General features: G+C 45.2%; 1 protein-coding gene across 2 annotated transcripts in view; it reads right to left on the bottom strand.

Annotated features, from left to right (window-relative positions):
• The window catches only part of LOC138569361 (uncharacterized), a 309,424-nt gene that overhangs the window by 159,207 nt on the left and 130,475 nt on the right, over positions 1–19,742 (bottom strand). For both annotated transcript variants that reach the window (XM_069647278.1, XM_069647279.1), the window contains exons 18-20: positions 15,595–15,783; positions 3,408–3,604; positions 2,468–2,562 (exon numbers count right to left, since the gene is read on the bottom strand). In XM_069647278.1, the coding sequence (XP_069503379.1) occupies positions 2,468–2,562; positions 3,408–3,604; positions 15,595–15,783 (481 nt within the window). The remainder of the gene's footprint in view (positions 1–2,467; positions 2,563–3,407; positions 3,605–15,594; positions 15,784–19,742) is intronic.

The following is a 19,742-nucleotide window of genomic DNA, read 5'->3' as shown; positions in this document are numbered from 1 at the left end:
CTGGAGAAGTCAGGATTATGTGCCAGGTTTGCTGGATCCGCTGTTAGCAACTTAACCACTCGACTCGTTGGAAGTGCACTTAAACTCCAGGGATGCGCCGCTTGTTATAAGTTCATGAAGGCTACAGGTAGCAAGCATGTATTACCTAATTTGCATTGCATTGTGTCTGGTTCTTCACATGTAGCTCTTCACAATGGACAAATATCTCAGCTAAAAAATCCTTAACATGATTGCTTGCAAGAGCCAGCAGTTCTACTTAGCGTTTCAAATTAGACCCAGTCAAGAGACCTTCCTTTATGCCATTTTCCTGAACAATAAAACAAACACATTCTTATCACTATCTAGTCATATTATCAAGCCAGGAGGTCCAAACCACCTCTCTTGCCTACACAGCGACAATGTGAACTTGTTAAAGCTGCTTGATGCTAACTGCATGACTCTAACAGTTAAAACATTTCCCAAAATAGCCATCTTTCTGTACCTCATAGAACAATCCCAAATACTTGGTATGTTTAGCATCCTTAAAGGTAGCAAGTATGAACATTAGCACCACAAGAATCTATTGAGGAATGAAATGTCTCATAGGTACAGCGGCTGTATCTATTACAGATTGGCAGGCAGTAGTGGACAACAGCTTGGTAGCTCTTCACGTTAAATAGAAGTATGTTTTCTATGTTGATTTGCTTTTTGATTAGTATGACCTGACGAAGTCCCCTTTGGATCGAAACACGTGATGTCTACGGCATTTGCTTTTACAACCCAAATGCGTTTTCACCTGATTATATTTATCCTTTATTTGAGTCCTTTATTAGCTTCCAATAAGCAATTAGGAGTATACATAAATAAGGCGTCAATAGGTCATCAGCGCTATGTATAAAATGGCAAATTACTCAATAGAAATCGCCACATAAAATAACATTGTTTTTTAAAGTAATTTCCATACATGTAACAGATGTCCTATCTCAGATAATTCAACAAAAATTACTCCTATTTTTCTAACAATCTGATTGTAATTAATTTCCATATTTTACTGCTCCAAGTTACCAAAGCAACCGATTTTGTATTCAAATAAAATAATTCATAATTAAAAAAGTTACCCGTTTATTGGTAAAAGCATTGTTTGCGCTCTTACCGGGCACAGGTTTCCTAATTCCTATAGCATCGATGCATGGTCTGCATTTGTTATCTGTTAAAGGGATTGAAATGGAGTAGTGTGGACTACCTGCATCTTTATCAGCTACCACCCATAGGCATGGCTGAGTACTGAGGTCTCTGCCATGTCAATCATCACATGCACTGATGGATATCCATCCCTTTAAGGCATTCTTAAACCACCGGATGTTGGTACCAGGCTCAGTCTCCAGCCAATCACAAGCCTGATTATGCCAACTTTTCCATGCATGCTTTGATGCTTCCTGAATAAGCCCACGAGTGAACCATCCAGGGCACCCTCAGACCTCCTAGAGAATCCTGCGCCACCCCAAAGCCCTTATAGTCAGGATGCGTAATTCCAACTCAAGGCAAACAGCTAGCACACGGGGACATTGGCTTACATTGAAACACTGTTCCCAGAATGCACCTTTGATTTTAAATACGTCTGTCTGATCAGGAGGGGGCAGATTTCAGCACCATTCACAAGGCGTGGAGCAACGTTCCCTTGGTAGGCCTTCCCTAAAGGAGCAATAGTCAGTCCCCCAAGGTTAGCATTGTCCATGTTAGTTGCTCACCCAATGCCCCGAACATATCTTTATCTTTTTCCTACAAAGGAACATAGTAGTTCCTACTGTGGAACCGGCATCACAGGTAGGCATGCCTACCATGCAGTTGTACATTTGGAACTCCCCCTACGCTATACTTTGTTTTGGTATAGCTTACCAGGGATCTGTAACCCTTGGCTCTCCAGATGATTTGAACTTCAACTCCCAACAGCCCTAGCCAGCACAGTCAATGCTTAAGGTCCATAGCCCATGACATCTGGAGAGTCACTGCTGTACACTGCGCTCATTCACACGGCACACATCGATCACAGGTCGTCACTGTGCGCCGCACTTTTGCAATGGTTCGATGAATGCATGACACTGTCAGTGGCTTTGGAAATGCCCTTAATGCCAGTCCAGGAGGTATTGTACGAAATTACTGAATACAAAAAGTCTGATCCCCAAAAGTCTGACCCCCATTTTTCTGCAGATATATATGTGGGGGGGGTAAAGTTAATAAAAATGTATAGGGGTAAGGTGGGGAGGTTGAGGGTGGTTTCCCCCAACATATAGATTTGCGGAAAAATGAAAAGAAAAAGAAAAGTCTGACTTTTGCATTCGGTCATTTCACGCAGATCCGTCCAGGAGGGTTTCTTGTACACACTGTCGAGTTTAAATAAGCCTGGGACACTTGACATTGTGACCGCTTGGAAAGGGTCATTCCAAATAGTTTTGGAGTTGTGTACTTTCTTGTTTGTTTAGATAATTACCCGTTGGCTGCTTCATATAAGCCTGTATGAAGGCATAGACATCGTTTACGTTGTTTGATGGCAACTGGTCGAACTTCGTGTTGATGGCTGAAATCCTGCAGGAGAGAGAAGAAGGCAGTGATGCGAGTTAATGCACACGGGTCTTCGCCTGAGTGAGTTGCAGCAGACGCATCGGGCAAAGCTCGGAGCCCGTCAGCATTGTCGCCTAAGTACCGTGCTGCCAGTCGCGCATGGAAACTAGGACTGCAAGGGGACTAGAGGTTAGGGGTCAACAGTATTTAGTTATACATTCATATCCTTCTGCTTAATGTGCCCTTAGCGTTGGTGGAAAAATCCCTTTTATTTTCTGGTCATTTCTTGCGCAGCAATAAGTGGTATCGCAAGATTCTGAGCGACCAATCCCAGAAAAGACTCTGACCCGAGTGCATTTTCCACTGTGACCCAGGGATAGTGTCCTCTGCTTTGCACACTATGGTTCCGATTCATGGAATTTTTTGCACGGTTCAAAGTGACTTTTCACTGCTAAAAAGTGACTTTGCACTGGTGACACAAACCCTGATTCATGGAACTGTGCAAAGTGTATTTTTTACAGTGCAAGGTCCGTGCAAAGGCATTTTGTGCTGCAGAAATGACTATGCACTGACTTTCCACGGACTTTGCACTGCAAAATTACACTTTGCACAGTTCCATGAATCAGGGTTTGTGTCGGCAGTGCAATGTCTCTTTTCAGCAGTGCAAAGTCACTTTGAACCGTGCAAAAAATTCCATGAATCAGGGCGTTAGTAATCATTTATATGTCCTTGCTTACAGACACTGCATGTGGTGGGTGGCCACCCAGAAAACACAATTTCCCTCAGACTTCTCCATGATTGGTTGCAACCATGTGTCCGTCAAAGAGGGTAAAAAGTCGAAAAAACACCAATAACGTACGGTTACTCACATTCCTAGATATTTTCCGCAGGAGATGGTTTCCGGAATTAGTTGCAGAACGGTGGTATTGATGGAAGTGATTACAAACTGAAATCTTCCGAACCAGCTGGCGAATGCTTCATCTGTCATTTCACTAAAAGAGGTGTGAATCTCCTCGACCGTCCATTCCAGCATGAAATATTTCACGTCATATGTTAGGTCGACCATCTGAGTGGACACAAAGGTAAAAGCATTTAGTAAAACAAGGAGCAGGGGAAGTGGGCTGGGCCTAAGTGCGCGATACAGCAGCCTGTGTTCCCTGCTTGACCTGAGGCTGGGCCTAAGTGCGCGATACAGCAGCCTGTGTTCCCTGCTTGACCTGAGGCTGTGCCTAAGTGCGCGATACAGCTGCCTGTGTTCCCTGCTTGACCTGAGGCTGGGCCTAAGTGCGTGATACAGCTGCCTGTGTTCCCTGATTGACCTGAGGCTGGGCCTAAGTGCGCGATACAGCTGCCTGTGTTCCCTGCTTGACCTGAAGCTGGGCCTAAGTGCGCGATGCAACAGCTTGTGTTGCCTGCTTGACCTGAGTGAATACAGTTGATGCTTGGCCGCACTCTCAAATCTATTGTCTCGCCAGTACTCCTGGCGAAAACTTGCACTGGAGCAAAGCCACAATTTGCCCCAGCTATCTTACACCTGATTCACCAAGCCTAAAACGGGGGCAAATCTGGACATGCCGGCAGCATTTCTGAGATGCAGTGGAGCAAATCTTTGCGAATGGCATTTGCTCCGCAGCATCTCTGGGACGCTCTAGGCACCTTCAGGTTCGCTTTGGCAATCAGGTGTTACGTTAGAAAGAGCAACTCCAAGTTGCGCACTGACGTCTCTGATTTGCTCCAGTGAAAATCTTTGTGAATTGGGCCCCACATAAGGCGCTATAGATTTGCGTTTGTAGCCCATGCGCTGGTCCCAGTGCCTCCTCTAAATAAAGGTCTCCTCCTTTGCTGGAGCACAACAGTCAGACTGCACGCCCATCTCCTGGCACTGCAAGCCCATCTCCTGGCACTGCAAGCCCATCTCCTGGCAGATCTGCTCTCCTTATCAGGAAGATGCTGGGTCTGCTTACCAATGACATGACACCAGCCTCGGACTGGCCTATAGGGCAATAGGCCCATGGCCGAAACCAAAAACACAAGATGCTGGTGTGGGCCAGTTCTTTTGGTCAAAGTGGGCCACTTTTGCGGCCAATTTGGCCCAGTTTGATGAGTTAATTCACTCTGTGGCTAGACGTTTTGACCAGTGTTACTGAATAAATATTCTTTAAAATGCACAATTTGCATCACACGTTATCAAAAAACTCCCCCTTGGTTACTATTCAGTGTCACGAAAGGAATGAATAGCCATTTGCAACTGTGGGCCACTTTTTTATTGGTGCCCGAGGCAATTTTATGGCCCAGTCCGACCCTGTGTGACACTTTCACTTCTGTTTTAATGTGAAATTGGCTACAAACTAAAGGAAAAGTCTGAATCTGTTTGGAGAGACGTGTGCACTGTTTTTGGTTGAACTTGTGTTTCTGTGTGCGCGTTATAAAATAGGAAAGGGTCACATTTGCTTTTGTAATTGTACTGTAAGGGCGATGCTATACTTTAGAACAAAAGTCTTCGACGTATGCCAGGGCAAATGTCTTGGACTACGACTCCCATGATGTCTCACCATAGACTATTTTGTCCAGGGCTGAAAGGAGTTGTAGCTCAAAACGCCTGGAGAGCCAAAGGTTGCAGACCTCTGCTTTAGAAGACTGCGTGTGTGACTGCGTGCGCGATGCAGGTGCACGTGGAAAGTACATATGTGCAAGATTCAGGTGTGCAGAATGGGCGTGCCAGGTAACCGTTGCTAAATGTCTGAACATTCAAGGTAGCCACAAACATGTGCACTGCTGTCCAAGGTGGGTTTGCTGCCCTGCAAAGCAGAGGCACAGTCCTATACTGATGTGGAGAATGGCCTCCTACTGGTATACAGGGTGCTGTGTAGCCTTGCACTGGTGCTTATATGGGATAGTCAAGTAGCAGTGTTCTGTATGATTTTGCTGTGGGGTAACATATGGCCATGGGGTAACATATGGCCAAATCAAAGTGGCGGAGTTGCGATAGCTTGTGGAGTAGCCAGACAGCCGGTACGGGCATGGGTAGTGATACATGGCTGTTCTGAATACATATGTGTAGGGGAATTGGGTTGTATGCGAATTGAGCGAGTTACAATTGTCCGAATGACAATTTACCTTTTGCACAATTGACCACCGAATTTTAAAGGTCAATTAGTGCATATATGCGGGGGGGGACCCCCTACAACCCCCCACCCAATCCAAAAGCCCCTGCAACCCCCCACCCAAACCCCTTGTATTATTTATAATACGAAACCAAACCTCTATATATATATATATATATATAATAAAAGGTCAATTGTGCAAAAGGTCAAATAGGACCATTAAAATTCGACCAATTAGGTCATTCGATAAATTGTATTCGGTCAATTAGGGTAATACCGGCGAATTTGCATGCAAAGAACAGGGTTATCTGTCCAGACAAAAAAACAATGAAACAATATGGCCATTCAAAGCTGTGGTATGATATTAAACGAGCCGTATGCATGTATGAATTTGTGTGTGTGTTGGTTAAAGAGCTAAAGAGCAGAATAGAAATTCTCACTGCTTCTCTTGGATCATGGAAGTGTACGAGTACCCAGCAAGACTGCTCGGGAATAGTAGACCAGGGAGTGCAGATGTATAACATGGGGTGACCATGACAATGTAAACAGGGGGAGAGGAAGGAACAGGCGGATACTCGAAACTAGGTACATGCGTGGCGGCAGAGAGGGTTCAGAAGTTCTAGTCTGGTCAGTAAAAAGAAGGGCAATGTGCATGCTATTCTAGGGCATTATTTCACCGTAGTAAACCCTGCTTGGCATTTGCAGACCTGGCTTCATGGTCCAGGGCATCTAGAGGATGCTAGAAGTTTCAACTGGTCAACCTCACGCGCAAGCAAACAGTGGCCAAGAAAGGCTGAATGAACATCAGAAGACAACATGGTAGTTAGCAACACATCAGAACCACGACAACGAGCCCCAAAGCAAAGTCCAACCTGCAGTTAACCGCACAGCAGGTGCTTTCACACACAACTAACTCTACCAGATCATGCATCTGCATGGTGCGCATCTCCAGGGTACAGCCCCAGAGAAAAAACACACAGGCGAGCCCTGTGCCTGACAGACAGGTTACCCCGTGTGAGACACACAACATTCAGAAAGAGACCCAACTCATGGTAAACAGGACATGAAAGGAGCAAAGGCCACACCCAGTGGTTGTCCCCACCTTGGCCCTTTGCAGCATGAAAGTGTGATCATTTTTTATTCAGGCCAAAGAAAAGGGATTGCTTTAATCATGCTAAAGAAGTTATGTATTTTTATTTTGCAAGTAAACATGCCTAATTCCTTATCACTCCTGTGGTAGTCCAAAGCCCTACAACTAACAGCAAGCAAGTTATTAAAAACGTCAATGTTTTCAGTTTGAAACATCACTAAGTCTTATCTACCCAATGTTGTCATTGAGTGCGTGTGTGTTTGTGTGTTGTAACCACCGACCGAGGTGTTGCATGATTAAACGATTGCCAGAGTTTAAGCTATTTATTTAAGTAGGTGATTTGTTGAGTACCTGCTGACAATATGTGGTCACTTCAAAGTGCTTGACCCCCTTGATGACAGTGTCAAGTTTGAAGGTCGGCTTCATGTTGAGTAGCCACCATCATTGTCTGATCGGCCGATGGATTATTTTGCTTGAAGGCGATAGGCCGCAATCTGTTACTGGGACTATGCTAAAATACTGACTGTACCCTGCAGTGTGAATACATGGTCAATAACATAGACACACCATGCCCTACTATGAAGAAAGCACAGATACCCGTGGTTTTTTAGTGATTATAAAACATGGCATGAACTAAGGAACCCTGTCTTTACATAGTGACAATGTATTCAGATTTCTTCAAGTAGGTAGTTGAACATAACTAGGGCGGCTCAACAAAAACCTTGACTCTTGGCTTGACTCATTTTTCCATTGTAGGATGACCTTCTATTTCGATGTACTGTTTGCCACTAGAAGCACTTATGCCTTTTTATGCCACTTGCCTCTATGGCATAACCCTCCAGGATATCTAGCTAGAACAGTGGCATTTCATAGAATTGTTGGAATGGGCGGAGTCCCACTACATGCGATGGTCGCTTTGCTCTCTTGGACAGAAAAGGATGCCACTGAATGCGCTTATTTCATTGGCGTCACGTGACAGGAAGGAAGGTCAGGGACAGTAAGGAAAGCTGCCACATGCAGAGATTCCAATGGTGCCAAGTAACAGGAAGGAATGTCACTGCAAAGAGGAGCTGCATTGTAGTGGTATTACAGAGCGGAGATCCAGCACCGCATGCAGAAGTTCCATTGGAGTCAAATGAAAGGAAGGAATGCCGCTGTATTGGAACCCAACCACACACAGCAATGTCACTGCATGGAACAGTTCCATTTGAACCAGGAGACAGACTGACATGTTACAGCACCGATGTATTTCATAAGAGTCACATGACAGAAAGTAATTTCACTGCATGCAGGCATTTTCGTGAGGCTGTGAGAGACATGGAGGAATGCCGCCTTATTGAGAGGTTCCATTGAAGTCAAGAAACACTACATGCAGAGACGCCATCGAGGCCAGGGGATACCAAGAGGTGCCACGGCATCCAGCAGTTGTGTGGTGGTCTTAAGAAGAGAAGAAATGTCACTTCATGCCAAAACATGAGGAGGAATATATATTGCTGCTTGCACAGTTTTCAGAGGGGCCATGCCAGAGGATGCAATGTCGTGGCATGCAGACATTTTAGGCAAACACCTAGAGAGGAAGGAATGCCCCTGCATGCAGTCATTTCTTGGTAGACACGAGAAAGGAGATTATTGTGTAATTGCATGCAGATAGCCCATTCACGTGACAGGAAATGATGTCACTACAGAGAGAGAGAGAGACCACTGAGCAGATAAGGTAGAAAGGTCTTTCAAAGGTTGCAGCGAGTCCATTGAGGTCACGAGACAAGAAGGTATGTTGCTGAAGGCCATTAAGGTGGCACCATGTGAAGGGAAGTCACTGTATGCAGATGGTCCACTGACGTCACGAGACAGGAAGGAACATCTCTGGAGCCCATTAAGGTGGCACCATAAGAAGGTAAGTCAATGTTTGCAGGGAGTCCATTGAGATCACGAGACAGGAAGGAATGTTGCTGAAGGCCATTAAGGTGGCACCATGTGAAGGGAAGTCACTGTATGCAGATGGTCCACTGACGTCACGAGACAGGAAGGAACATCTCTGGAGCCCATTAAGGTGGCACCATAAGAAGGTAAGTCAATGTTTGCAGGGAGTCCATTGAGATCACGAGACAGGAAGGAATGTTGCTGAAGGCCATTAAGGTGGCACCATGCGAAGGGAAAACACTGTTTGCAGATGATCCAATGACCTCAGGAGACAGGAATGAGCATCTCTGGAGCCCATTAAGGTGCCCCCCACGAGAAGGGAAATCACTGTTTGCAAGGAGTCCATTGAGATCACGAGTCAGGAAGGAATGTTGCTGAAGGTCATTAAGGTGGCACCATGCAAAGTGAAGTCGCTGTTTGCAGATGGTCCACGGACGTCACGAGACAGGAACGGATGTTGCTAAAGGCCATTAAGGTGGCACCATAAGAAGGTAAGTCAATGTTTTCAGGGAGTCCATTGAGGTCATGAGACAGGAAGGAATGTTGCTGAAGGCCGGTAAGGTGGCACCATGGGAAGGGAAGCCACTGTTTGCAGATGGTCCACTGACGTCAGGAGACAGGAAGGAGCATCTCTGGAGCCCATTAAGGTGCCCCCCACGAGAAGGGAAATCACTGTTTGCAAGGAGTTCATTGAGATCACGAGACAGGAAGGAATGTTGCTGAAGGTCATTAAGGTGGCACCATGAAAAATGAAGTCGCTGTTTGCAGATGGTCCACTGACGTCACGAGACAGGAACGGATGTTGCTAAAGGCCATTAAGGTGGCACCATAAGAAGGTAAGTCAATGTTTTCAGGGAGTCCATTGAGGTCATGATACAGGAAGGAATGTTGCTGAAGGCCGGTAAGGTGGCACCATGGGAAGGGAAGCCACTGTTTGCAGATGGTCCACTGACGTCAGGAGACAGGAAGGAGCATCTCTGGAGCCCATTAAGGTGGCACCATTAGAAGGGAAGTCAATGTTTGCAGGGAGTCCATTGAGGCCACGGTACAGGAACAGATGTTGCTAAAGGCCATTATGGTGGTACCCTGAGAAGGGAAGTCACTGTTTGCGGGGAGTCCATTGAGCTCACGAGACAGGACGGAGCGTCGCTGGAGCCCATTAAGGTGGCACCATAAGAAGGTAAGTCAATGTTTGCAGGGAGTCCATTGAGATCACGAGACAGGAAGGAATGTTGCTGAAGGCCATTAAGGTGGCACCATGCCAAGGGAAGACACTGTTTGCAGATGGTCCAATGACCTCAGGAGACAGGAAGGAGCATCTCTGGAGCCCATTAAGGTGGCACCCCGAGAAGGGAAATAACTTTTTGCAAGGAGTTCATTGAGATCACGAGATAGGAAGGAATGTCGCTGAAGGTCATTAAGGTGGCACCATGCAAAGTGAAGTCACTGTTTGCAGATGGTCCACTGACGTCACGAGACAGGAACGGATGTTGCTAAAGGCCATTAAGGTGGCACCATAAGAAGGTAAGTCAATGTTTTCAGGCAGTCCATTGAGGTCATGAGACAGGAAGGAATGTTGCTGAAGGCCGGTAAGGAGGCACCATGGGAAGTGTTTGCAGATGGTCCACTGACGTCAGGAGACAGGAAGGAGCATCTCTGGAGCCCATTAAGGTGGCACCATAAGAAGGGAAGTCAATGTCTGCACGGAGTCCATTGAGGTCACGAGACAGGAACGGATGTTGCTAAAGGCCATATGGTGGTACCCTGAGAAGGGAAGTCACTCGTTGCAGGGAATCCATTGAGGTCACGAGACAGGAACAGATGTTGCTAAAGGCCATTATGGTGGTACCCTAAGAAGGGAAGTCACTGTTTGCGGGGAGTCCATTGAGCTCACGAGACAGGACGGAGCGTCGCTGGAGCCCATTAAGGTGGCACCATAAGAAGGTAAGTCAATGTTTGCAGGGAGTCCATTGAGATCACGAGACAGGAAGGAATGTTGCTGAAGGCCATTAAGGTGGCACCATTGCAAGGGAAGACACTGTTTGCAGATGGTCCAATGACCTCAGGAGACAGGAAGGAGCATCTCTAGAGCCCATTAAGGTGGCACCCCGAGAAGGGAAATCACTTTTTGCAAGGAGTTCATTGAGATCACGAGACAGGAAGGAATGTCGCTGAAGGTCATTAAGGTGGCACCATGCAAAGTGAAGTCACTGTTTGCAGATGGTCCACTGACATCACTAGACAGGAACGGATGTTGCTAAAGGCCATTAAGGTGGCACCATAAGAAGGTAAGTCAATGTTTTCAGGCAGTCCATTGGGGTCATGAGACAGGAAGGAATGTTGCTGAAGGCCGGTAAGGAGGCACCATGGGAAGTGTTTGCAGATGGTCCACTGACGTCAGGAGACAGGAAGGAGCATCTCTGGAGCCCATTAAGGTGGCACCATGAGAAGGGAAGTCAATGTCTGCACGGAGTCCATTGAGGTCACGAGACAGGAACGGATGTTGCTAAAGGCCATTATGGTGGTACCCTGAGAAGGGAAGTCACTGGTTGCAGGGAATCCATTGAGGTCACAAGACAGGAACAGATGTTGCTAAAGGCCATTATGGTGGTACCCTAAGAAGGGAAGTCACTGTTTGCGGGGAGTCCATTGAGCTCACGAGACAGGACAGAGCATGGCTGGAGCCCATTAAGGTGGTACCCTGTGAAGGGAAGTCATAGTTTGCGGAGAGTCCCCTTAGGTCACGATCTACTGTCTGCAGATTGAAGACCAGTCAGAAAATGGATGTCTAGTTTGGCGGTATGGCAACCCCCACACACAACTACAAGGGTGAGGTTCACATCGTGGCACGAAAATAAACTAACAGCAATATATATTGTTAGTTTCCACCATTTTATTTTGCCTCTAAAATGGAGCCACTAGTTGAATTGGGTAAGCAGGGCCTTTTTGTGGACAGTTTGGACAGGGCAAATAAGCTATTAGAGTGTTTCTTCTGCTTTCCAATTCTGACCCATTTCCCGCTTTTCTCTTAGTGTGACCACGTCACGTATGGCGTCTCTCGAGCTTCTTGTGTTGTATTGTGTACACCGGTCATGATGCCGAAATGAGCAGTTCCTGTTTGTTTCTGGATTCTTGGGGAGTTGGGCTTTATTGGCTAAATACACTAGTAAAGGTTGAAACCAGAATAATTCTGACGGCGAGATTGGGGGCAGGAAGAGAAGCAATGCGCTCTTTTCGTGTGGATTAAAATTCATTGTGGATTCACCAAATATTTAGCTTGCCATCTGTCAGGGCACCACCGGGAAATGGCCACAGTTGTAAAAAAGAAAGCAAAGCAAACCATTGTGGACTGTGTGCATTTGGACTATGCGAGATGTCTTACTATGAATGCCATTTGCTATCTTCTCTCTATAAAAGAGCTCTCCTTAAGTGGTTCTGATGCATTAAAAAGGGAGGGTTTGTGCTTTTTTAAGTATTTTTAAAATAGAAAAAGTAAGTGTCTTTTTATAGGCAAAGGGATCCATATGAAATATGACTTGCAGGAGAGCGGGAGTCTGAAATTCTTGCTGAGAGTTCCCCAACTGGCCATGCCTTCGTTTCAGGGCATTGCATCACACAGGGTGGCAGAGTGTGCAACTCATAAATAAATAAATAAAGAAAGAAAGAAAGAAAGAAAGAAAGAAAGGAGCAAGGTTTTCATGCATGCACGAGGGCATTCATCAGCATGGCACGGCACTGGGCTGGCTTTTGAGAAGGCCAAATACTCATGACCAAACGAATACAATGAAATGTCGCCCAACTTCAAGGACCCTATTTTTCATCTAAAAAAACGAGTCGGAATTTTGTATTCGTAGTAAATGGTAATAGTTGAATGAAACAATAATGCAAAATAATGGAAATATGCCTCAACTACAACCAAAATATGTACACTGTGTGTGTGTGTATGCGCGCACAAGCGTGTGTGTGTGTGTGTGCGTGCGTGTGTCTTTGTGTGTGTGTGTGAAGGTGGTAGTAAAGAAAATAGATGGACTCTATCCAGATTGGGTTGCACTTATCCCAGAAGTCTTTCTGTCCCTTGGGCAGTGCCCAATTTTATGCCCAAGCCTCAGCTTCTATAGAGAGAGAGGCAGGGAGACAAGGTGGGGCCAAGAGAATTCCAACTACCAAGAACGTGGTGGCTGAATTCATTGTTTTAAAAAAACACACACACAGAAAAAACCAGGGATATTTTTTTGTTTTTTGGTAAAACCAGAGATGCGCTGCACACCTGGTGTCCCCTTCTTTTAGTATCACCTTTAATGGAAAAGGTCACGACCAGGGTGAGCGCGAGGGAAAGAGTCGGAGGAGGTTAAAATCATAGGACTTTCAACATTGTCATCATTTTCACAATAGTACAGACACTGCGCTCTACCGGACACCGCCTTCCCCTCCAACAGCGCGCAGCTCCCCCGCCGCAGTGCCGGCATCCCCACTGAATGCATAGGCCCACCTCGGCTTAATATGCTATAATCATTACATCTCAACAATACACGTGATGTATCTGCACACACCATGCACTTGCATTTGAATAGAATGATGGTTGAAGTTGACCATGGCCACAGAGTTGGCCCAAGGTCCCTGGGAAAGGGATAGGCAACACATTATCCGGTTTGAATGAATGACATTGGGCAGCAGTGACGTGCACCTATACCCTGGCAACATTGACTGTACACATGTGAAAATGATGGGAATGTCCATGTGCACCTACGATGGTACCCTGCAACCATCCTTTAAGAAGTCTTTTCGCCGTTCCAGCGCTTACCTCGTTAATAGCCCTCCTTCTTCTCCTGAGACCCCCTGCCAGAGAGTTTGTGTAGCTTCTTTGAGCCTAATAAAAGGTAGCATGCTTTTTTTAACTAATGGTCAAGAGATCCCTGGCCTGGATACTCATTTACAACAGCCACGCAGAATGACATGAATCTCGGACAGAAGGCGGACACTGAAAACTATGGAAACTCCACCTTGACTTTCTCGATTAGCGCGCGGCCCCCTTGCTGGCTGGAGCATTGCGCTGTACTGTGGGTGAAAATGAGGCAGACCTCTTCTGCTCGTCCTGAGGTCCTCATCGTCGTACCCGGCTCAACAGAAAGGGACTTGCCCCAATGTAAGGAGGAAGACATGCTAAACCTTTGAACGCACCGCTCATTGCCAATCGATAACAACCCTAGAATATCAAACTCTCTTGGGTCTCAGAAAAATGGATGCATGAGAAGATGGGAGACTGGTGGCAGACTCGCGCTACCACTGAGTGCCTAGTAAACTATTAGGGCCGAAACGGGAGATGGTGAAAAAGGTGAGAAAAAAAGACATGATTATTTTTTTGATTTTTTTCCTTCTTTTTTTAAGTGCTAACACGGGTCCTTATGGTGTGGCGTACCCTTGGCATACATCAACATGAAACATACATTACATCTTTTGCTCCTTGGATGAGCTGTTGCTCTGGGCATGCATTTGCTTGCTACACAGTACATCTGTTAATCTGCATGGCTTTTTATCTGCAAATCAATCTGACTGTCCGCACTGGCCTATCTCCCTTCGCTTCTTTTCCGATTCTCTACCTATGACTTCTCATTTATTTATTTATTTATTTTTACATTTGTAGAGCGCACAAAACCCACAGGCATCCAGGCTCCCATAATTGGTTAATTCTCTTTCCTCCATTTTTCCTATTTTTCTTGACTTCTCTCTTCTTCCTCCATTTGACACTTTCTAAAAAATCACTTTTCTTCACGATTTCCTCACAGTCAGCAACAACTGCAACAGGCAGGTAGGTGCCCACTTCCTGAGAAAGACAGTGTGAGAGTGAGACAAAGGCAGAGAACGAGCAAACCGGAATGCAAAATGCCGGAGTGAGAGAGAGAGAGAGTGCGAGAGGGAAAGGAATAGACAGCAAGCGAGAGCGAGTGAGAGAGACTTAAGTGAAGGTAGGCTGCTGCAGATTAACTACAGTGAATGGATCCCATGTGTTCCCAGCTTCTGCCTGCGCTCCTCAGATCATAACGTGCAACAAAGGGCAGATTTGCAAGGTGAGCAAACCAGTTCGTGTGACCAGGTTGCCATTCCGGGGGCCCCATTGGTTGAAATATATAATTGAAAGGAATGATACAATGTGTGAGGATTATGGACAATAATGCACGGGTATGCCAATTATCACCATGGATTTGAGGTTTTGAAACCACTTCTGTTTGTGCAATTAACTTGGCCAAACACTCATACCACACACCTGCCCCTTTGGACGGCATAGCAGCGTAGTTTGTGGAATAGATGTCGTTTTTGCAAGCTTTAGGCAGCCAGTGGTTGCAATCACACCCCTACTGTACAATCTGCACCAGGCACTCAACCAATGCATAATAACCCAGAGCCTAGAAAAGCCTTCTATGACCCTACCGTGCCACCCTTGCCATCCTCACCTTCTGCAAAATCTATAAAATGTACATCTTTGCAGCCACCTTATCCAGCCAACCACCCCCTGTCCTTCATCTATCTTGATGTTCCTATTCTGTTCTGAAAAATGGTAACTTCTTTTTCACCTGAGCCTTATAAAGTGCTTAACAATCCTCCCGGTAGGGCCAGCAGCTTATATATGTTTAAATAAATAAATGAATAAGTGCATGGCCACATTTTTGGAGCATTTGATAAGTAGCCACGGGTAAAGAATAAGGGTATTTCAGCAGCAGAAAGTAAAAACAACCGCACAAACATCACTCGAACAAACAGGAGTTAAAGGGGAGAAGGTACCGATTTAAAATAGGAACAGCTGCTCTCAGCTTAACCTGACACTTCTAGTAAGAGACTCTCTGGAAGAAGGACTTGGCCCGCAGCCTGTAACTTCCTACGAGTCCTGATTTTTGGGAAATAGCTTCCAGGAAGTGCCAGGGCGAAACGTAAGAAGAATATTCTTACCACGGCGTAGTCCTCGTTGAACGCATCCCAGAATTCAGCTAGATTAGAAAGCACCATTTCTTGTTGTTCCAAATTATGTACAACCCCATCAAAGAGTTTCTCCATGATGCTGACTGAGGCCAGAGCGTTTGGGATTACCAGGGATGCCGCCGCGATTTGCGTTGGAGTCAGGTCATTAGCAGCACCTAGCTGGAAGGAGAAAAGCAAGTTTAAAACATATCTACCAATAGGTGTAGACTGGCTTTGCCTCAGTGCTTGCACGCGGTTCTTACTAGTGATGTGCTACTTAGGGGTGCAGAACGGGCCTTGCTGATGGGGTGGGTATAATTTGCAAGCCTTCATGGTGGGCCGGACTGTCTAAGGGGACCTACAGGCTTTTACGCCAGAAAAATACCAAGATGAAACGAGAGAAAAGGCGCATTCTGGAATGGTCTTGAATATATATACATATATATATATATGCACAACACCAAGAAAGTTATGGTGGGGTTTAAAAATCCTTGAAAAAAAACCTTTCACCTGAAATGTGAAAGCAGGAAAGTCCATTTGAGCCAAGTCACACATTTCACAACGCCACCTAGTAGCCATCACTGGAGAAAAAGGTTTGCATTTGAGCTCATTTGCATACCCCCAATGCCTTGCTGTTGTGGCTCAGAACTGGAGGTGAACTTCCAGCGATGGCTACTAGGTGGCGTTTTGGGATGTATGACTTGGCTCAAATGGACTTTGCAACGATATATATATATATATATATATATATATATATATATATATATATATGTATATAATGCTTAATTTTCTGAGAAAATCTTGTAATAGTTCATAGGAGCATAATAACAAAACAAGGATGCTGATAAAATAACGCTTAAGGTCTACTTTTCAAGTAACTGTAATTGTGTTTTATTCTGGAATGCTTTTTAAAGAAAAAGAAATGACATTGCAGTTTCACTTATCCAGTGCCACGTTCCATCTCAACAGTCATACATTATCATATCTACAATACCGCACTCGCCACTGCGATCTGAGAGTGATCTGCAGGTCACAGGTTCGAATCCCGGCAAGGTCAACTCAGCCTTTCATCCTTCCGAGGTAGATAAATGAGTACCAATTTCGGTTGGGTGATATTGTATGTAAATAGGTGCTCTGTAAAGCTCCTGGGATAAAGGCGCTATATAAATAACACATCATTACCATTATGTAGCATTTGAGATAGTGTCCCTTTAAAATGCAAGTATTTTGTGCTTTAAGAAATTAAAAAAATGTTAGAAAAAAGCCACTACCACTTAAATTTTCACTTTAAGTCAGTCAAGTTGGCAAACACTTGCTATTCACTGTTTGTACCCTGAAAAATAAATTAGGCCTTGAATTTTGGACAATGTAAGCAATTTAAACCATGCCTACATTACATAAAAAAATAGTTTTACTTGGTTTGGTGATTTTCTTCTCTTAGATGTAACAAAATAAACAAGAACGAAGTTGCCAGCCTCTTACTTTTGTGTTGCTTTGTTTGCTCCCTAACGTTGACAGAGTAATTGGCCATAAAAGGGCTGCACATGATGAATGCATTCAGCCAAAGAGCACCTAGAGACCATGCAAATGGCATTGGTAGGCGCTGTAGATCCCAGTAACATAACATAGAAAACATAACCAAATCCTAATGGCACATAACCGGAGGGGCATTATGGCTACTTGCAGTTATCCTTTGTGAGGCAAAACCCTCCTCGTTGTGCATCTTTGGCAGTACTGGCAGTTATCCTTTGTGACGTGCGATCTTCCACATTGTGCAGCATTGGAAGTTCTTGCAGTTATCTTTTGTGACATGCAATCTTCCACATTGTGCAGCATTGGAAGTACTTGCAGTTATCTTTTGTGACATGCAATCTTCCACATTGTGCAGCATTGGAAGTTCTTGCATTTATCCCCTGTAATGCCAACCCTCCACTCTGTACATCTTTGGGTAGTGCGTGCAGTTATCCTTTGCGACGTGGAATTTTCCACATTGTGCAGCATTGGAAGTTCTTGCAGTTATCCTTTGTGACGTGCAATCTTCCACATTGCGCAGCATTGGAAGTTCTTGCAGTTATCCTTTGTGATGTGCAATCTTCCACATTGTGCAGCATTGGAAGTTCTTGCAGTTATCCTTTGTGACGTGCAATCTCCCACATTGCGCAGCATTGGAAGTTCTTGCAATTATCCTTTGTGACGTGCAATCTCCCACATTGCGCAGCATTGGAATTTCTTGCATTTATCCTCTGTAATGCGCCACCCTCCACTCTGTTCATCTTTGGGTAGTGCTTGCAGTTATACTTTGTGACGTGCAATCTTCCACATTGTGCAGCATTGGAAGTTCTTGCATTTATCCTTTGTGACGTGCAATCTTCCACACTGCGCAGCATTGGAAGTTTTTGCAGTTATCCTTTGTGACGTGCAATCTTCCACATTGCGCATCTTTGGCAGTACTTGCAGTTATCCTTTGTGACGTGGTTCCACATTGCGCAGCATTGGAAGTTCTTGCAGTTATCCTTTGTGACGTGCAATCTTCCACATTGCGCAGCATTGGAAGGTCTTGCAGTTATCCTTTGTGACGTGCAATCTTCCACACTGCGCAGCATTGGAAGTTCTTGCAGTTATCCTTTGTGACGTGCAATCTTCCACATTGTGCAGCATTGGAAGTTCTTGGAAGTTCTTGCAGTTATCCTTTGTGAAGTGCAATCTTCCACATTGCGCATCTTTGGCAGTACTTGCAGTTATCCTTTGTGACGTGCAATCTTCCACATTGCGCAGCATTGGAAGTTCTTGCAGTTATCCTCTGTGATGTGCAATCTTCCACATTGCGCAGCAATGGAAGTTCTTGCAGTTATCCTTTTTGACGTGCAATCTTCCACATTGCGCAGCACTGGAAGTTCTTGCATGTATCCTTTGTGACGTGCTATCTTCCACATTGTGCAGCATTGGAAGTTCTTGCAGTTATCCTTTGTGATGTGCAATCTTCCACATTGTGCAGCATTGGAAGTTCTTGCAGTTATCCTCTGTGACGTGCATTCTTCCACATTGCGCAGCATTGGAAGTTCTTGCAGTTATCCTTTTTGACGTGCAATCTTCCACATTGCGCAGCACTGGAAGTTCTTGCATGTATCCTTTGTGACGTGCTATCTTCCACATTGCGCAGCATTGGAAGTTCTTGCAGTTATCCTTTGTGACGTACAATCTTCCACATTGTGCAGCATTGGAAGTTCTTGCAGTTATCCCTTGTGACGTGCTATCTTCCACATTGTGCAGCATTGGGAGCTCTTGCAGTTATCCTTTGTGATGTGCAATCTTCCACATTGTGCAGCATTGGAAGTTCTTGCAGTTATCCTTTGTGACGTGCAATATTCCACATTGTGCAGCATTGGAAGTTCTTGCATTTATCCTCTGTAATGCCAACCCTCCACTCTGTACATCTTTGGGTAGTGCGTGCAGTTATCCTTTGCGACGTGGAATCTTCCACATTGTGCATCGTTGGAAGTTCTTGCATGTATCCTTTGTGACGTGCAATCTCCCACTTTGCGCAACATTCGAAGTTCTTGCAGTTATCCTTTGTGACGTGCAATCTTCCACATTGCACAGCATTTGCAGTACTTGCAGTTATCCTTTGTGACGTGCAATCTTCCACATTGCGCAGCATTGGAAGTTCTTGCAGTTATCCTTTGTGACGTGCAATCTTCCACATTGTCCAGCATTGGAAGTTCTTGCATTTATCCTCTGTAATGCCAACCCTCCACTCTGTTCATCTTTGGGTAGTGCGTGCAGTTATCCTTTGCGACGTGCAATCCTCCACATTGCGCAGCATTATAAGTTCTTGCAGTTATCCTTTGTGACGTGCAATCTTCCACATTGTGCAGCATTGGAAGTTCTAGTACTTGCAGTTATCCTTTGTGACGTGCAATCTTCCACACTGTGCAGCATTGGAAGTTCTTGCATTTATCCTTTGTGACGTGCAATCTTCCACACTGCGCAGCATTGGAAGTTCTTGCATTTATCCTTTGTGACGTGCAATCTTCCACATTGCGCAGCATTGGCAGTACTTGCAATTATCCTTTGTGACGTGCAATTTTCCACATTGCGCAGCATTGGAAGTTCTTGCAGTTATCCTTTGTGACGTGCAA

This window comes from Ambystoma mexicanum, chromosome 2q (assembly GCF_040938575.1).
Source record: "Ambystoma mexicanum isolate Mex_15411 chromosome 2q, UKY_AmexF1_1, whole genome shotgun sequence".
NCBI lineage: Eukaryota > Metazoa > Chordata > Amphibia > Caudata > Ambystomatidae > Ambystoma > Ambystoma mexicanum.
This window is presented reverse-complemented; position numbering and strand designations above follow the sequence as displayed.